At 32.6% G+C, this 20,179-nt stretch overlaps 1 protein-coding gene across 1 annotated transcript; it reads left to right on the forward strand.

Annotated features, from left to right (window-relative positions):
- Positions 1–316: 316 nt before the first annotated feature.
- On the forward strand, positions 317–17,695 carry TOC64-III (translocon at the outer membrane of chloroplasts 64-III). Its single transcript, XM_012233165.4, has 13 exons — positions 317–704; positions 1,517–1,669; positions 1,960–2,084; positions 2,766–2,891; positions 5,393–5,575; positions 5,703–5,847; positions 9,742–9,910; positions 11,139–11,273; positions 11,412–11,612; positions 12,309–12,436; positions 12,518–12,569; positions 15,137–15,206; positions 17,139–17,695. The coding sequence occupies exons 1-13, from the start codon at positions 502–504 to the stop codon at positions 17,219–17,221; spliced, it is 1,773 nt and encodes a 590-aa protein (XP_012088555.1). The 5' UTR covers positions 317–501; the 3' UTR covers positions 17,222–17,695.
- Positions 17,696–20,179: the final 2,484 nt, after the last annotated feature.

Consider the following 20,179-nt stretch of genomic DNA (forward strand, 5'->3'; position numbering starts at 1 on the left):
ATTTTCATACATACGATGCTCATCCTCACATTCAAAAATTATGGATGTATTCTCTACTACACATTTCTTTTTGTTCATTTCTTTTATTAGCATAATATACATATATATATATATATATATATTAAAAATTTTTCAAGCAAAATATTTGAATTTTTTTCTGAAGGGACAGTCTTAGAATTTTATTAAACGTGATAGTTCAAATATTAATTCAGGAAGAAGATGGAAATATGTGGATATTGTACAGGAATGATGATGCAAGATACGCGTAATGGAAGGACCAAAACTTAAATAACATAAAACGAACCATTTCCTTAACCCCTAAATTTTTTTCTTAAAAAGAAAAAGAAAAAATCGGAGTTTCCGTCTACTCTTGAATCCGCCAACGTTTCTCTTGCATTATCTATAAGCTTCCTCTCTCTAGAACTCAGATTCTAGGGTTTGGCACTGGTTTTTTACACCCACAAAAATTATTGTCTCCATTAGCGAGGCAAGTAGCCAAACATGGCCGCTAATCCCGCTAATCTATGGGTGTTACTGGGTCTCGGTATTGCTGGAATTTTGTTAATGACGAGAAAGTTGAAGAAAACTATTCGGGAGGATTTTGGTGCTTTTGTGGAGAAGCTTCAGCTCCTTCCTCCGCCACAGCCCGCCCCTCCAAAAGCTCCTCATCCCCTAACTGGCCTCACTTTCGCCGTCTCCGATGTGTAAGTCCTTGTTACACTTATCTTTTTCGTATATATGGTTCAACTATTGTTATTCGTTAATAAAATTATGAGAATACTGTTTAGTTAATTATATATGAGCACATATAGCTGCCAGTTGGCGTTAATTCTTTGGTCTCGGGTTCTGAAGTAATCACTTCTCAAGCTCGAAATGGTGTCTTGTTTTTAATTTGAAGAAAAATGGAAATGAAAAATGTGAATTTTGATTTCTTAGACCATGCTTTTGCTGCCACCGTATTTAGTGAGCAAGCAAGTTGAAGTTTGTCCCTGTTGAATCCATAAACGGATTAGATAGCGGAATTCTGTGGAGTTTTATATTGCTTGTAAACTTTATGACCACTTGCAAAACTTGTTAGCTCAAAGTATTAATAAATTTAGCACTTTTTTATTTACAAGAATCGTAAAAGAAGAGAAAAAGCTGAAGAATTGGTCTTAGAATCTTTTTCTCACCATCTTCACTAAAGGAATTTGAGCTAGGACGTTATTTCTTATTATTATTTATTATTTATTTATTTTTTTTGGCACTGAATGCAATTGAAGAGTTGGACCTTTACGACTCAATGTTTGAGTGAAAATGTCCCTTCATTGGGTTGTAATAAACTGAAAACTTATATTATTGGAACAAATATTTGTTGCAAGCATTGAGTTGGAGTTGTGTAGAAACAGCATGTTGGTGAAAAGGGTATTATTTCTTTTGTTTAATTCATGAACGAGTACATGGTTCTGCTGAATGTGGTGCTATCTCTTTATAATCGTCATTGTTCCTTCTAAATTGACTTTGTTGTGATTCTCAGATTTGATATTGAAGGATATGTGACTGGATTTGGTCATCCAGATTGGGCAAGGACACATGAGGTAGCTTCTAGGACATCTTCTGTAGTTTCGGTACTTGTTGAAGGAGGTGCCACTTGCATTGGGAAAACTGTCGTGGATGAACTGGCGTATAGGTATTTGATTGGCTTGTCTTCATTTCTGAGCATGGGTCACTATTGTCAATATGCACTCATTAATTGACTGCAGATAATAGTTCACCTCTGTGGTTCATTAGTTAACTTGTACTTGGAGAAATATTTTCATAGGATACCTTTTGGTGGACATGCATAAATACTTTTCTATTTCTGCTTTTCCCTGGTTGTGGTGAAATAGTAGCTTCACTAATACCTATGAGTTTACTTTTGTGTTTGCTTTTTTGTTTTAATGTACGTCCTTTTCTTTTTCTGTAAATGCTTTATTTCAGTATCAACGGAGAAAATAAGCATTATGGTACACCCACCAATCCTGCAGCACCAGCACGTGTACCTGGTGGTTCCTCAAGTGGAGCTGCTGTTGCTGTAGCTGCTAATCTAGTTGACTTCTCTCTAGGTGAGCTTCTTATTTGATGTTTGAGAGCTTAAAAGATAAAGTCTTACAGTATAATTTACTTTGTTATTCTGCATTTTGATGTATACACATTTAAAATCATTAAACGTGGATATCCAACCTTTGTCTGCTTAAAACTAAGTCTTATGGCATTTGTTTTTTCTTGTTCTATTGTTTTATTTACAGACCTATAAATTCATTAAACTTAGATATCCAAATTCCAAATATTATCTTGGGTTTATTACAGCTTTGAACCTTAATCCCAACTTTCTTTTCTGCTGTTCACTTGCCATACAGTCATTAGACTTGTATATCCTTGATGGATTTGCTCTAGCAACTTCAGCCTATGATGTAACTTTGAAGCTGGTCCAGCTGTCTTTGTTGTTTTTAAATTTATTTAGAGCGGGTCAATTATTTAATGAGTTCTATTTTTTATCCTTTCATAAAATCTGAGTGGATAGCTGGAAAGCATAAGCCACCATATAATGTTTGTTTGGTTGAACTGTAAGTTGCCTGATACAATCTTTTCCTCTTTGTATATTTGGCTAGATTGAAAACGAAATCTGAAATCATTAGCATCGCCATAATTTTACTGGTCATTTCAGTGTGAAGTTTCTATTCTTTAATAAAGATATTATTCATTTGGGCTTGTTTTGTATACCTCATACAAAAATTTTATGCCAGGCGTTGATACTGTTGGTGGTGTGAGAATACCTGCTGGATTCTGTGGCATTATGGGATTCCGACCTTCACATGGCATAATTCCACACTGGGGAATTATACCTGCCTCTGCAAGTCTCGACACTGTTGGTATGTACGGATAATAGTTTTTGTACTATATATGCTAAAGTGCAAACATATGACTGCCCAAGTGAAAGTTGGGATGAAGAATTTTGCATGCTTGAATGGATTTGGTTGAGTTTATAGAGAGCATTATTGGCTGTCCTATCCATGTTTCTCATTATAATACCAAATATCATGCAAATTTTACTGTTAATTGAAAATTATAAAAATTTTCACTTTGAAGAAGAAAGGTAAATTGATTCTTAATTTGCTTGATATGGTGTATGCTCATATAGCATCCCAAGTGAAAATACAATATAAAATAAAGATCCATGTTGAGCATTGCTTTTGGTTCTGGTATCCTAGGGGAAAGCAGGAAAGGACAATTCAGATAACCTATACATTTAACACTCTAATTTGAGCTTTTCTTGGGATTGATGAACTGAAGTCCTGTACTGTCCATCTGGATTGATATGCATTTGAATGCTGGTGGTTTTAATTTGTGTTTAAAGTGAAAATCTATAAAAAATTAACATGATATGAAATTAAAATTCATGTTCATTTCAAATGACCACCAATCAAATTGGACCCACAGGTTGTTTTTGGATTTGAAGTTTGATGTCCTAGAACAATTATTTTTTGAAATAATTTTCTTTGGCTATTATCCTTAAGAATATTTTTAAAATGGCTCATATTTTGTATGTATTTCAAATTATCCTTTAAGCACATTGAATCCATATATCCATGCACCTAATCTCCTATCAATAATTCTACCAAACTAAAGAAAATGTATTCACATGTTTGGTTTGAACATGCATGTTTACTGGGAATATACTAAGAAATTATTTATTAGGATTTGTTTCATAAGTTTTTTATTGGAACTGCGACATTTTATGTTTGGTGCAGCTACCAAGTTTCTGGGAAGTATATTGTGGATGCAATAATGTCTTAGTAATATCTCCATTGCCTTTGTACTTCCTGATGAATCAGATACAATATTTTATTCCCTGGAAGCTGGAGTTCGTTGGCCTATTTTCTGTATAAAGAGTCCTTTATAAGAAACATTGAGATTAACATAAATTCAGTCACCTTAACTTCAAATCCAACTTGTCAAACATACTTTATATTGATGGTTATTTATTCTACTGTCCTGCTGCCAACAGTAACTATAACTTCTTTTTTAAAAGAAAAATTTCTGTGAAGTTTCATTTAATGGTGATCATCAGTACCGGTATCAGTGTGTTAGGTGTCCCGGTTTTAGGATCAAGTTGAAGGTCTGTAAAGTGTGAAATCAAGAATAGGATTGGTTTTTTATTTGATTTTCTGCTTTTTTTTTTTTTTTTTTAACCTATATTGAACAATTAAAAGTTCAAGAGCTCGATATGATATATTTCTTCAATATCACAAAAGAACTGATTCTTGAGGAATTAATGTTGCGGAGATGCTAATGGTTTGATGGATGTGTGGTTAGACAAGGTTAGATAAGATTAGGAATGATCACATTAAACAAAAGGTGCAAGTAGCAAAAGTTGGAGATAAAATGAGAGGACACCTGAGATGGTACGATCATGTATTACGTAGACCCTCCATATACCACAGTTCATAAATTAATACTTTAGTAGTGAAGGGTGCTAAAAAGGAAACGAGTTGACGTAAAACTGCTTGGAGGGAAGTTGTCGCAAAGGATTTACGGTCTTTTGATATTAGTTAGGATATAGCTAAGAATAAAACAGAATGGAGACAAAAGATTTATGTAGTAGATCCTAGTTAGTTGTTGTTGCCCATTTTATGCTTTGTTCTATTTATTAATTTATCAAATGATTTTAAAATTTCCTTTAAAAATTTTTTTATACAAAAAGTATTTTCAAAATTCTTTTTTTGACTTATACTTTGCTTTGCATTGATATTAATTTGATTAGAGCAGATATTGGAAACTAAGGATTCATGTAGCCAACCCCAACTAACTTGGAACTAAGGCTCCGTTTTGTAATGCTTAACGTCTCATTCCATTTTCAAAAATATATTTGCACTCTTAACAAGCAGTAACTAGTCTACTTCCCCATTACTAAATACATAACAAAAGAAAAAAAAACTAAATAGTAACTTTAACAACTGATTCTGTAAGAAAAGATGAATGAACTGTGCTGCTGCTCTACTTTGGCTGAAACCCCTTCCTTTACTTGTGCCCATCTGTGCAACTGTTGATAAATTTGCTTAATTAGGCTACACTTGGGTGGGTTGCCTGCAACAGACCTAACACTCTCACTTAACGTATATCGGGAATTTTGTTTACATTATGAAGTCTGAGTTCAATACAGATTGGAGTAACAACATGCATTAACCTATGAGATAATTCTATGAAATGGATCATCACCATGGTTTTGTGTAAGATCAAATTATTTATGAACATTGTTGTTTCTCTTTTGACTTTTTAGTTTGTCCATCTTTACTTGGATACTTAACAATGCCTGCATTATGCTGATCCGTTGTGCTTGTATTTTATTGACTGTCTGAAATAATTATTGCAGGATGGTTTGCTAAGGATCCAAATGTTTTGCGTCGTGTTGGACATTTGCTCTTGCAAGTGCCTTTTGGAGTTCAACGAAATCCAAGGCAAATTATAATAGCTGATGATTTTTTTCAATTACTAAAGATTCCTGTAGACAGGGTCGCCCAGGTGGTGATTAGATCCACTGAAAAGCTTTTTGGAAGTATGCCTTACTCCTATGTGTTTTGGTTATTCAGTTTTGTGCGAATCATTATTTTCTTGTTGTTGTTTTATACAAAATTTTCAAAAATATGTAATTTGGCTGAATTGTATCTCGTGGAATTTTTCAGGACAAGTATTAAGGCATGAAATTCTAGAGGAGATTCTCTTCTCTAAAGTTCCAAGCTTGAAACAGTTGCATGACAAGAAAAGCAATGGTGAAGGTAGACCTTCTTCAGTAAGATTGCTTGCAAATATTATGCAGCTTTTGCAGAGGTGAGCATCGTTCTTTCATGACCAAGTTATCTCTAGAAAACAGTGATTTGCAATAGCTATGAAACTCTCTTGCTAAGTTTTTTGCTTTGATGGGAATGATAACGTTCTATCACTGCTTGTGGCTTTGTTGTGTGTGGGATAGGAATTCCATTGACTAGGAATTGAACATTGTTAGGTAGGAATGACAGTGGGTCAAGCATGGGGTGGGAATGCCATGTCTAAGGGAATGGCAAAGGCCGGACATAGTCAAGGAGCCATTCCTCATCCCCATCCCTCCCCTTAATAAGGGGGGTATCTAGCCCATCTCTGTCCCTCTATGAGTTATATAAACAATCCTAGTTGACATATGAGTTATGGGGTATCTTCGTATAGAGTTTCCATATTTCATATGGAATGGGAGTCACAGAAAGCAAGGTTTAGGGCTGCTTCTAAATCTATATGCCTGTGCTTGTAGAGCATTATAGTTCAGTCTTTCAGTCGACAAAATTCTAGCTATTTCTGCTCTTGGTTTTGAGTTGTATTGTGCAATTCTAACTCCAAGAACTGAAGCTTTCTTAAAGGAATGAATTCTGTATCTTGCCTGTGCGAGGCTGGCAGTTTATTTTTGTTTGCTTAGTGTGCTTGTTTTTCTGATAAATTAAAAATTGGATTCATTGAATAGTATTTTAGAATGATATAGAATAGCTAAGGTTTGATATTAAAGTTTTGAAAGATCAAATTGAATGAGATTTTTATCATATTGGTTGCAGAAATAAATGGGAAAACAAGATTCAATTTCATTCCTATTCTTCTTTATGTATCATAGCTAAGGTTGTGTCAGCTTCATAGTTCACACTAGAATTACACCATGAAATTTCAGAGACGGCTAAAAGCTTCTATAATTATAATGAAATTAATAATTCATTTTTTTATTGAATATCAAGCCTCAAAAATATATATTTGTACAAAAAAATCAAAGTAATCCTATAAAGGACATAGACTCTCAAAGTAAAACAAAAATTTACTGCTTTGATTAGATGAGCTATAAAAGTCACTTATAATGTATTTCTTCACACAAGATTTGGACACTTGATCTCGCCCATTTGTAGCAAGCCCAAAAATTGCATAAATATCCCTGTATGGTCAACGAAAATGTGATTTAGTTGCTTACATGTGATCATTGTGTACTTTGGTTTGTACCATACATAAAAAGCAAGGGTGTGGCCAGAGACAATTTTAAACAGGGCATTACAAACAAAAGAAAAATAGCAATGCATAGTTGAATTAGAGGAGCTTGGCTATATTTATATGATCATACTGCTTTTGTTATGTTAAAGGGTGAAATTAAAAGTATAATCAGACTAGCAGTTTACTATAACGCACAAAAATTTTTTTGATAGAATAAGAGTATTACTTGAATGATAATTGATGGACGTGTAGAAACATGGAATGGATTGGATAAGAAATGAGTGTGCAACCATTGGCAAGATGTTTTCATATCCAGTATAGACCCATGTTTCAACTGGTGTTGAAAAGTGAGAGCTTGAGTGGTACGAGTAAAAGTGGAAGAGTAGACAGAAAATGGTATTGATTAATTTAAGGTATTGGCCTTGAGTAGATTTAAGAACAGAAGTAAGTTGAATAGCATATAACAATTGAACTGAGATTGAAATTTGACTTGCTTTGTATGTAGCTAACAGCAGTAGAATACTAATGTTTGGTGAGTTTATGGTTAGATGTTCCTGTTAAATGTAAACTGATGAATATAACAACTAAACCTTAATGCCAAACTAGTTGTGGCTATACAAATCCTTTCCTTCCCTTCCGTTTTATTCATAATTAAGTCCACACAAATGTTAGGAAGTATTCGAGCTTTTGAGACAACTTTTCTACATGTGACACTAGGTATACCTCTTCTCAGTTTAGCAGTATCCACCATTGATGCATGGCGCTTACAAACTGTAATACATAGGAAGTCTATATAGGATATGGCCAAACAATCATAGACAGACTTATCTCATTTTATCCTCAACTTGCGCCACTTGCATTTTTTGCAAGCTTATGTTGAATATCTATCATAAAATCCTTATTTCTGCAACATTTATCTTACTCCTGTGTAATATCACAGGTCTTACGTCCTTTTACAAAACTTGCCTTTCACTATGTTAGATATTTTCTTATCACATAGCACACCTGTAACAATTTTCCATTCATCTATCCTATTTTAGTTCTATGGGTTACATCTTCATCTATCCTATTTTAGCTCTAGTGGTTACATCTTCATCTATCATGCCATCCTTTTGAAATAAAAGTCTAGATATTTGAATTAAATGAACTTTAAAAAATACGTTTATTGTTTAAATTACTTTATTCAGTACAGAGGCTACATTTGTTATATATATTTGTTTAATTACTTTATTAGATAAATAAAATTCAATACATTTTTTTTAAATGAAAAATAATGACATATTTTAATAAAATAATAATTTATGTCTATAATATACATAAGCCAATATTATTGTAAATTATCCTATATTTTTATTGTTACGTGATTATAATTTAATTATATTTTAATAAACATGCTAAAGTAACAAAAAAGGGGCAACCTAGTGCAGGAAACATCCCAAATGTATGTGCTCTGGGGAGGGTTGGTGGTTGGTGGTTGGTGAATGCATCCTTTCCCCCAGCCTTTTTTAACATAATATTAATTGCTAAGACATGGTTTCTGATGCATCTGTCTCAATTAAAAATTGAAATACTTTCTCCGTCCCAAAATAATATTCTCACTTCTTTTTCACACAGATTAAGAATGGGTAGTTAAGTTCAACCATAAAATTTATCCTTCTTTTTCCATATATACCTCTATATTAATCATTTTTTGATGATTTAAATTTTGGAATTGTTTATAGACTTTTTCAATAAAAAATTAATATCCTAGCACTTGTTTTAATTACTTTATATTTATGTTCATTACGTTATGACGGAAAATAGGAAGAATATGATATGAAATGTTTCTTCTCATTTTTAAAACATAAATAAGGAATAGGAGCATTAAATGGGGTGATGGTTAGGATATCAAAGTTTTAGTATAATTACTTATAGTTAGACTATTTGACTAAATGTTTCGTAATTCTATGTACATTTGTTATTGGCACAAATTATATAGGGTACTATAGGAAAGTTAACAAAAAGACCATTTCCGAAAATGGAAATGGGACTATTATTTTGGGACACTCATTATAGAAAGTGAGACTATTTTTTTGGGACGGAGGGAGTAATAAAGTTGTGTCCCAAAAAGGCCTAATCTACCATATAACAACAATAACAACCAAGCCCTAGTTCCAACCAAGCCTAATCTACCATATATGTTAATAATTTTTTCCTTTAGAAATTTGGATGAGAGCAACATACTCAAGGTGATATGTGACTTTTAAAAAGGTCAAATTTGTCTGATTATATAAAACTGATCAACCATTCGTAATCTTTATTGAACTACGAAGCTGAAAGAAGCAAAAGCTAATTAGGATTTCTATCAGCTATTAGCTACTGATTGTAAAATTCTATTGAATAGTTCTATTTCATTGCGTGGTACAAAATAGCTATCAACTATATCCAATAGTTAAACCAAACATCCACTTAGATTCAAGAATCAGATCCACTTATCCTGGTTGGTTAAAAGCTATTAGGATTAAAATTGATAAACCAAATAGCTTTTACCCCCTTCTACCCACATGCTATGGTTATTTGAACTAATGCTATGGCCTAGAGGTAGTCTTGGAATTTAATTTCTAGATGATGAATTTCTTTTGATGTATGATGTGGGGTTTTTATGAACATCATAAAATAAAGCTCTGATTCTTGATTTTTAACTTGATGTTAATTTTGGATGATGTGTTTGTCTTGATCTTGTGACAGGTACGAATTTAGATATAATCATGGGGAATGGATTAGTGCAGAGAAGCTCAATCTTGATCATGATATCTGTGCTCTAGTAAATGAAGTCATGGAGATACCAGATGCAGAGATGGAAATCTATATATCCATCAGAAATGAAATGCGTGCAGCCATCAATTCACTTCTGAAGGTAATGCTTGTGGTTAGTTGTGGACATTGTATTTGAGACACAGTTTTGATTTGTTAATAACATTTTATTTGTAAACGCACGACAAAAAAGGGGTGGAAAACATGCACCCTAATTATTAGGAACCATTGTTTGCACAGTTATACGTTGGTCCAGCATTTAATGCAACTACATGTCAAAAGTTTGTTGACAAATTCTAGCCCTCTTTCTGCTGAATGTCTAAGACAAGGGGAAAGGGGAGAGTTTGAAGGAAATTGTGCAAGAGATACAAATTATATAAAAGAAACGTATATGATCTCGGATAAAGAATAGATCATATTTTCTTGGGGAAACATCTTTTAATCTCGAGTAGAAAAAGATATAAAGTCATCATACTGTTAGGTGTTCTGAAAATTTAAAATTCCTATTGCTCTGCCAGGGTTGTTAGAGACACATGTTATCTTCATTTTCTTTCCAGAGATAAAGAACATACATATTATGCAGTGCATGAGGGTGACTCTCTATGATGAGGTTGCATGATTGTGGTTTGGAGTCATTGGTTTAGCCATGGAAACAACCTCTCTGGAACAGGAAACTTCACGAATCTAATGCTCCTTTGAGCATGCATTGCGTGGGGCTATGTTGTATGGAAATGTGGAAGCGTGGAAATGCAGAAGCAGACACGGGAAAACGGTATTTTTAAAAATATAGGAAACAGAAATGTGGGGGAAACACGTAAATATGAGAAATATAAGGTTATATTTATAAATATAAGAAATAAATTATTATAAACCATTAAATATATTCAACAACAAATCAAGTCCAATCAACAATTAATCACATGTAAAAGAATTACAAGTTCCATACTCATAAAAAATACATGTTCTGTGAATTTGTATTTACTTATATATTTATTGTAATTTGAGAAATGAGTTTTTTAGAGTTTCCGATTTGAGGAAATGTATTTCCAAGAGGGGAAATGTGTTTTCAAATTACTCATTTTTCGGAAATGGCCCCCAAAAATTTCCGAGGAGTTTCCACGGAAAAGTTTCTGAAATCCGGAAACGGCAACCAAAGAAAGTTTCTGTGCAACAGGTGTGGAGTCTGTACATTGACATGCCCAGTGTTGTATGTTGCACCCTACATTGCCATCTGAATTGGTTTGGTTTTCTGGAAGTGGAATGTTGATTATGTTTGTTAACCTGCATAATATAGTTTTTTTTTTTTTTTTGTTAAATTTTATTGGTTTCAGGATGATGGAATTCTGGTGATTCCTACAACTGCTTATCTTCCTCCAAAACTTGGTGGCAAAGAGTTGCTATCGGAGGACTACCAAATTCGTTCATTTAGTCTATTGAGTATTGCAAGCCTATCAGGTTGCTGTCAGGTGAAGTGCTCTCTGTTTCATGCTCTCAACTGCACAGAGAAGAGAATGTTATTTCCTATATCTCTGATATTTGTTTTTTAAGCAAACATAAGTTTGAGTTTCATCTTATATTTTGTATATATTTTCTTGATGCTCCAGGTCACTATTCCACTTGGACATTATGAGAAGTGTCCTGTTTCAGTTTCCTTCATAGCCAGGCATGGGGGTGATCGCTTTTTGCTGGATACTGTACAGAACATGTATACATCACTCCAAGAGCAAGCTGATTTACTTGTGAACTCCAAATCTCCTCATAAGACTGACAGTCAGGAGCGATCTGCTGAGATGGCTAAAGAAAAGGTATACTATCCATTTCTGATGTGCTCATCAAATATGCTGAAGATTTCCAGCTCTCAGGAAGTGATTTTTGGCTGAGGATTGTTTTTAGATAGCCTGCCAATCTTTATTTTGTTATGTCTGATCTATTATATCCTCGAATTGTTCTCAAGTATCAATAGTTTGCTGTGCTATTTAACTTAACAGGGTGTTTCTTAATTGAAAATTTACTCTTTTAACTTCAACACGAAGTTTACTTTTCCACCGAGTGCAAATGTAATTCACCTCGTAGCATGAAGCCTACCATATCAAGGGGCACCATTATCTTGTAACCTTTTTTCAAACAGAGCACACCTGTTTTGATTTGTTTAATCTATTTGTGGAATTTTATGGGTAGTAGTTAACACTTAACTGTTCAGATTGAATAACTAGTTTGAAAACAATATTGTCCAACCTGACAAAATTATCTGGTGACACTCAGGACATGGCTTATGCGAACAATTAGTTTATATGGTGAAATTTGGTGACTTGTCCTTGAATTATGTTTTATCTAATTCAGAAGTTTTTAGATTAGTAAAACGAAAGTTGATTTTATTATATTGAGGGATTTGTGCTATTTGTTTTATGTTGCATATTTCGTGGTGTTCTACCAAATTTGGGATGAGTTATTCTTTGTTTTTTTTCTCAATAACTTTATATGTTTCAAATTCTATGATTTAGGGCAACCAAGCATTCAAAGATAAGCAGTGGCAGAAAGCTATTAGCTATTATACTGATGCTATTAAACTCAACGGCAAAAATGCTACATATTACAGTAACAGAGCTGCAGCACATCTTGAATTAGCAAGGTATACTTATATTCTTGAAGACTATTTCTTTAGTTAATAAATGTCATTGATGCCTGACGAATTGTCTATTTGAACTTCCAGTTTCCTTCAAGCTGAGGCTGATTGTACCAAAGCCATAGACCTTGATAAGAAGGTGACTTCTTACTGGAAAGAAAATCAATTTGATTTTACAAATTTTGTGATGCTAGTGCTTCAAGAATCTTGATGTGTTAATCCTAATTAAGTTTTGGTAATGATATTACTTGATAATGTATAATGTTTCTTGGTTTTCACTAATAATAAAATTTCTGAAGTTTTTCTCCATCACCCTCATTCATAATTTTTGTCATCAGTAAGCATTGACTCAAATAATGGCCACAACATGATGGGTGGATGCTACTTAATGAGTTTTGGCCTATCCATTATTTCACTAGTATTTTAAAGATGTATATATATGTTATGGCTGACTAACTGACCTGGGACAAGGCCAAATTTGTAACAACTATTTTACAGAATGGTCTTATACCCCCTCCCTTGGGTAAAACATTCTACCATCATTCATGTTGTAAGTTATGTGCTTCTCTTGCAGTTATTTTTGTAAGAAACATTAGATTGCTTATGACTTTATAGGTTCAACTTGGTTAGGCTTGATAATGGGTATGCATTAGGTCAGAGAACTATACTTGACTTGCCATTTGAACCTGATTAGTAGATGAAGTGTTTTCTCCTCTTCTGCTTCTATTTTTCAAATTAATTAGTTGATACCCTCTATCATGCCATGCAATTGCCTCAATCAGCAGCATTGACTGTTTTAATAAAAATTGCTGTCCCAGTTTGTGGATATTATAATGGCTGCCTAATTTCCTGTTTATCACTCATATGTCACATATTAGCTGGTATTCAAGACTTGGCTTAAATAAGTCATATCTGCAGCTTCCTCTTCCCTATGAAGGAAGTTGTTTTCATGGTTTAAGCCCCTGGCCCCCCGGGTAACATTGGAATAATTTAACTATTGAATCGTTACTTGTTGAACTGGATTAATGTAGCATTTTCAATATATGAATTTTATTCTTTTATATTTGGAGCATTTATCAAATTTCAATCTTATCATTTCAATCAAATTATGCATTTGATGCAATTTTATTGTCATGAAAAAGAATACACTGGTGGTGCCAAGCAGCAGTATTGTGTTTGCAATGGCCTCCTGATTTAGAAAATGAAGATACAGTAGTTGGGATCACCTTCCTTAAAAGAAAATCAAGCATGAAGTGTTTTGTTATTCAGATTTCTTGTCAAGATTGAAGTGTTCATATTTCTGTATTGGCAAAATGTTTGATGACTTGGATGTGTTTCACCAAGACCATCTGTGAACCTAGAAGTAATTTTATTTCTGCATGTTGGAATTGCAGAACTTTGCATCGAAGAAAAATCTTTCCTTCAGATGCATTTTGTAGCTAATCTGCTGCAAATGTATCTCCAATTTGAATTTTCATTAAACCCCTTTGCAAATTGATTAATAAAATGGAGTCAAAGCCTAAGAAATAACTTTTATGCAACTGTAGTTTTGCTCCTGTGCGATTGGGATGTCTAGGATTTGAGTCATGGATATAGCCTCATGGGAAAGATTATGTAAAATAGATGACTTTTCTCTAACCCTCGCAAGGCTAGCCTGGTGCAAAGTTCCCTACAGTGGATTCTGGGAAGAAGTGTTCTTTAATTTATTACCGATAACTATCTCATTTTACTGGATGAATCTGTTGTGTCCATTTGTAGAGATCATTGCAATGCCGGTATACAGAACTGAGTTTTCAGAAGCTCTCTAGTGAATACTAGAATACGGGCATTATACTCAGACAAGGGAGTAGGTGTCTCCATAGAGGATGAGCTCTGTGGACACTATAGGGCCAAGGGCTTATAGTGCTTGTCTCCATGGTGTGTTGTTTTATATAGGGGGCGAACCATGCAGCAGGACGTGCCTGAAGGGCTAAGGTTGGGCCAGGACAATGTGGTGTCCCTTATTCTAATGTGTGGGAAGCGTTATTATGATAAGACCCTTGGTAGGAGCTTGGCTGGCCTAGATCATAGGGAAATCTTGGTGCCACACAGGGCCTCAAGGCTTGCAAGAGCCTGGCCCTTTTTTCTTTATGGAATATATCAATGGAGGTGCGCAATAATTTGGGAGAATATGCAGAATCAATTGCAACGAAGACCAATGATAGCTGAACTCACTAGATAGCTAGCCATGTGATTTGGATTATTTGATCTTTGCTTGTGAAATATATGTGCTTCCCTTTTGGTTTTGAATGTGAATGCAATTTTGGATTTGTCTCTTACATCCATATTTGTTTTTCTTTTGCCCACTAAGTATACTGTTGTGTTATTTTTGGAATATAGACTTTTGCATCATCTAGTTGCACACTTTACTCTGGTTGCTTTGGGTTCAAATGCAACCTATCTTTGTGAATTCCATTGATAGATCTACTGGTTTGTGTACAGCTTATGATATAATATTTTGGCTCATTAAATGTGTACATCTACTAAATCTGTTAGGACATACAGCTTTATTGTGAATACTTCACTGAAAATCTGTTTATGTTTCCTCCTTTTTCTCTTTCTTTTTCCTCTTTTTTTTTTTTGGTGTTCTAGAGTTCTGAATGGTTGATTTTGCAAATTGTATTCTAACTATTGTAGCATCATTTCCTGCCTTTTTACTTGTTGCAGAATGTAAAGGCCTATCTGCGAAGAGGCACAGCAAGAGAGATGCTTGGTTATTATAAGGAGGCAATTGAAGGTGAGATATTTCCTCATAGATTTTCTGTTTAATGCAATTGATTGAAGTAGTCCATTCCATTCAATAGTCTATCATATTTAATAACAATTAACATGCATCCCAGTAGAAATACGTAGTTTCTATGTTGTTTATTACGCGCATATGCAATCACAAAATGAAATTGGTACGTTTATTTGTTCTTAAAATCTTTGGTTTTTAATAAATTTTAGTTGAGACGAGGTTTTACTTTACAGGCATATTTGCTTAACATGAAAGTTGCCCAAGTACCTCTAACCTCTAGATTTAAAAACATAGCTTGTGTTCTTGGTATTGGCCATGATTCATGAGAGCATTACAGTCTTTAAAGATGGATGGGTTAAGTGACGTATTCAATTCCAAAAAGTAGCCAACTTCGAATTTCTTTGCTTACTCCTGCCTGTATAATGAAATTAGAACGAGTCCTGTGTCTTTGTTGGTGAAAGATTTCTGTTTTAACATTTCCCAAATGTAAAAGTATTGTGGTGCTCCATGAATTAGTAAATGGAAGGAATTAATTGTTTCTAGTGAATAATGAAGGGCACTTGTATAACAGAATCAAGTCTGTTGGGGGTGGTGATAGATTAGATCCTACATGAACAAAATGCTTATAACCAGCAAGAGTTTGAGAGGGAAAGTGCATCAGAGAGCTCTTAGTCATTGTTTGAGAGTGTTTAGTTGGATTGAGCAAGGGGGAGGGAATGGCAAAGGAAGAAGGAAAATGGGGTGAAATTTTTAACTTGGGCCTGGATAGCGCAATCTCGCAAATGTGGGGAAATGAAGAGAAAGACTATTGGGAGTGGAGTTTAATAGTATATTTAATGTTCAGGTCCATTCAAGTTTATAATAATTTTTTCTAACTTGTTTTTGGAGAACTTTCTAAAATGTTTTGCTTGATTAATTGTTGGGGATGAATTCTTTGTTTTTAATCTTGTATGACCTAAAAGATATATGACATGATTAAAAAATATGAATGTAAGGAAAAAATAAACACTTCTTTTGTCACTGTTAAACGAAATTCATTGTTTCATTACATCAACTGTATTTTGTAAAAATGATTAGAGGGTTCTTATTTATTATATGATGCATTAATTTTTCTAATTTTGACGTATAAGATACAAATATTACTCTATAAATATATGTAGATGATCGTAAATCAAATGCATTTTAGGCTCCATTTGTTTCCGTAAAATAACTTGCAGGAAAATATTTTCCACAACTTTCAGTTATTTGGAGCATTCAGAAAAAAAAATCAACGGAAAATATTTTTCTGGTTAAAGGGAAACTAAATCATTTTTAAGGAAATTTGATATTAATATTTTTCTGATATTAAAAAATTTTTTGTAATTTTATAAATGCACACTTTTTAATTTATTAATAATCATCGGTAGTCATTATAACTAGGTCACTATTGACCACCAGCTACCACCATTGGCCACCAGTAATTGTCGGCCACCACTGCTGGTCACTGACAATTTTATAATGTCATTTTTTTTTTTAAATTTCTCATATTTAACGATAAATTTTTTAAAATACAAAATTTCTATTATTATAAATATTGTCTTATAAATTACATATTATATATTTTTGACTAATTTTCAATATTGTAACCAAATAATGGAAAATAAGTTATTTGGAAAATACTTTTCGAGGAAAACATTTTACTTGGAAAATATTCTCTAGAGGTAAGTAATTTTCTGGAAACAAACAGAGGCTTAGCTTCTAAATTAAGTGAAGCAAAGAATTGTACTTTAAACTTCAAAATTTTCTTTTACAGCCCATGCAAAAACAGCCCAGGCAAAATTTTCTTTCCTCCATTTCTATTCTCTGCTTATTTCCCAAATAAGTTTAAATTTTAATCATACATGATCACATTGTTTGATATCATAGAAGCAAAATGACCTTGTTGCCCTGCAGATTTTAAACATGCCTTGGTGCTTGAGCCAACTAATAAAAGAGCAGCTATTTCTGCGGAAAGATTACGGAAGATGTTTCAGTAGGCGATTGAAGTGAAAGGTCTGTCTAGATATGATGAAATTTTGGAAATTGTTATTTTTTCGTGAAAGCCTCGTTGATTTCTCTGTGGAAGACCAGCCAATTAAACAATTTGATGATTGCTACCCCAAAAGAATCCCACACAAGAATTCCTTGAAGATTGCTTTGAAAGTAGAGCCAGGAGAGTAGTAGTCCTTTATGAAGGTATAAAGTTCTCAGTTTTTTTTTTTTTTTTTTTTTTTTTTTTTTTTTTGTTCATTAGTTCGTTTGATCTGATGTAAGTTTAGCATGACTGAATATCACAATTGTTAGGGTCGTATGACTCAATTTTGTTTATTTTTAATATTTTTACACAAGGGCTGTAATTTTAGTTTTGAGGTGGTTATATGGTTATGATCTTGTTGATTATGTAGGTTATAATTCCCCCTCATCTGCCTCTGCGAACAATTTATCGTAATAAGAAATTTGTAAGTTGGTTACTTTGTGAGTCAGCTGAGATAAACGAGGGAGGGAAGGACTTTGGGAAAGAACATTTCCATTAAGTTTAATTGATAGTTCAAGATAATGAATAAAATTAGTTGAAATTATAGTGGCTTTTGGATTAATATTTTAGCTCTCAGCTTCACTAGTGAGAATGCCATTTTGAAATGAGTTGCTACTTGCTAAGCATTAATATGTTCCTTGCTATCCTGGTATGTATAGTTCAGTTAAATGTACAAATTTGGATTTTCTGGACTGGAAGCTTGACATCCCGTTTATGGCGTAATGCTTCATCTTCGGATCAATTCTTCAATGCCATTGCTTCAATCTGATTCTGTATTTTTAGAAATGTGTTCCTTTTTTGCCAGAACATTTATAACATGTGGGGCCAGCTAGACACCGACTAGTTGATGTGGCATGCTGAGTCTGGCATTCGCCTAAGAGAGGTGAACTCTGCCCACGTCTGGTTCTTTTTTAGGTATAGCTTTAATACTGAGATTCTTTTATCGTTGATCTGGCAAATATGCGGTTTAGAAGAGTGCATCCTTTAATGGATTTTGTATTGGATTAGGGATTCTAATGTGGTTTAGATATAAATTTGTTAATGATTATTAAATAATAATATTTTTTTTTATGATTACAAATGATATGCTCATTGATGATACTGATCGTTAATTTATAATTTGATTGTGATAATTTGTTATTTAAATTAACTATTAACTACAATTAATAGAAAATTAAAAGAGGCAATTCTACTTGGCACTGCCTAATCGAACTGATCTCGTACAACTTTGAGTAAACGAGTTGAATTTTTACAATAAAATCAAGATGATTTATCCAAATATTTATCTGGCCTGAGGGAACATTTCTCCCTTCTTTCTTTTAATTTTGATAAAAAATAAATTAATCCATACAATTAAAGACAATTCGATAATAGCTTTTAATAGTTAAAATAATGTTTTATGAAAATTTAACTTTTATAATGTTTAGTTTTTAATTTTTCATAAAAAGCTAAGCAAACAATTAAATGCTGTTAAAACAATTAATTTCTGTTAAAACAACTAATTTTGCTGAACAGATCGAAATTAACATGTGAGAAAATCATATAAAAACAATAATTAGACTTCAGGATTTTTATTTCAAAAATATTATTTATAAAAACAATAAAGATCATCACAGGAATTTAAATCAAGAAACTTAAAGCCATTGATTGTCTTAACAGTTGCTGAAATTATCACTACTAAATATTCTTATTTCAATAAAACACTAAAGAAAAAAAAAAGATAAGATTAAATTTAATTTTTTTTTTAAATGAGCTATTCGCATCATTGCTATTATTATCATCAATAATTTTGTTCCTACTCTTGGCATTTGTTTCTTCAAAGTGACATGGTAAAAAAGGCAAGTATACTGTAAAACTCAATGCTACATAATGGAAATTTTATATTTCATAAATCATCCCAAAATAAGTTGCAATTTGAAATTATAATTTCTCATGTAATTCTAAATTATTAATATTATTCAAACATCACTTTATAATTTCAACTCCAATATTCTGTTATCCAAATTTAATTTAGTAGAAAATTTACATTTGAAATGAATAAAAAACTTGAATTTAAATTTTATTATATACATAAAATTAAAAATAAAAGAAAATACTAATATAAATGTGAAAAATTATTCTGTTTAATTATTTTTATTCTTTCATCTAAATAATACAAAAGTAAGAATAGTACAAAAGTAAATTCTTAAATAAGTAGGTTAACCACAAAAATAGCAAGAGTAATCCTGATGTGATGAGTTGATCCGTGATTCTCCAAGTATATACACTAATAGTAAGTTCCTCTTTATCCAACATAAATGTTTTATGCTTATTTTAGACATTAAAAAGAGTTGACTTCGTGATTATTGGTTAAGGTTAATAATTGTCAATTTTAATTTTTGTCACCATCTATCTATTTAATTACAATACTGAATTACTCACGTTCAAATCAAATCTTGTCTTTCTTTATTTTATTTTCTTTCTAACCAAATCACCGTCTGATTGCCATTACCATTTCAATTTTTTAATAGTCTTCTTTCCTTTTGAGAAAATAAAAATAACCTTCTTAAACCTTTGCCTTTTTATTAATTTAATTTTCATCCAATTTTTAGGAGATATAAAAACTAATGTTCTAATTCAAAATATAAAACTACGTATTAAAAACTATTAATATTTTAAAAAGAAAATTTTCAGCACATTGAATTATTTGTTAAACACATTTGAATCTGAACAACATAAAATCCACAGTATAATGTTATCTTTGTTTCTCTATACCTATGCTTAGCTCTTAGGGTTTTGATCATTCTTGCATTAACTGTGTTTCTAATTTTGTTCCCCAAGTTTGAAAAAAGTTGTAGCAGCAAAACTTATATTAATTATAGGTTTTTCTCAGGGATCATTTTAGGAGTTTAGAGTTGTAATGTAGCTATATATAGTTTTT

The sequence above is a fragment of the Jatropha curcas genome, chromosome 8, assembly GCF_041381405.1.
Source record: "Jatropha curcas cultivar XTBG-Jc1 chromosome 8, XTBG_Jcur_1.0, whole genome shotgun sequence".
Classification (NCBI taxonomy): Eukaryota; Viridiplantae; Streptophyta; class Magnoliopsida; order Malpighiales; family Euphorbiaceae; genus Jatropha; species Jatropha curcas.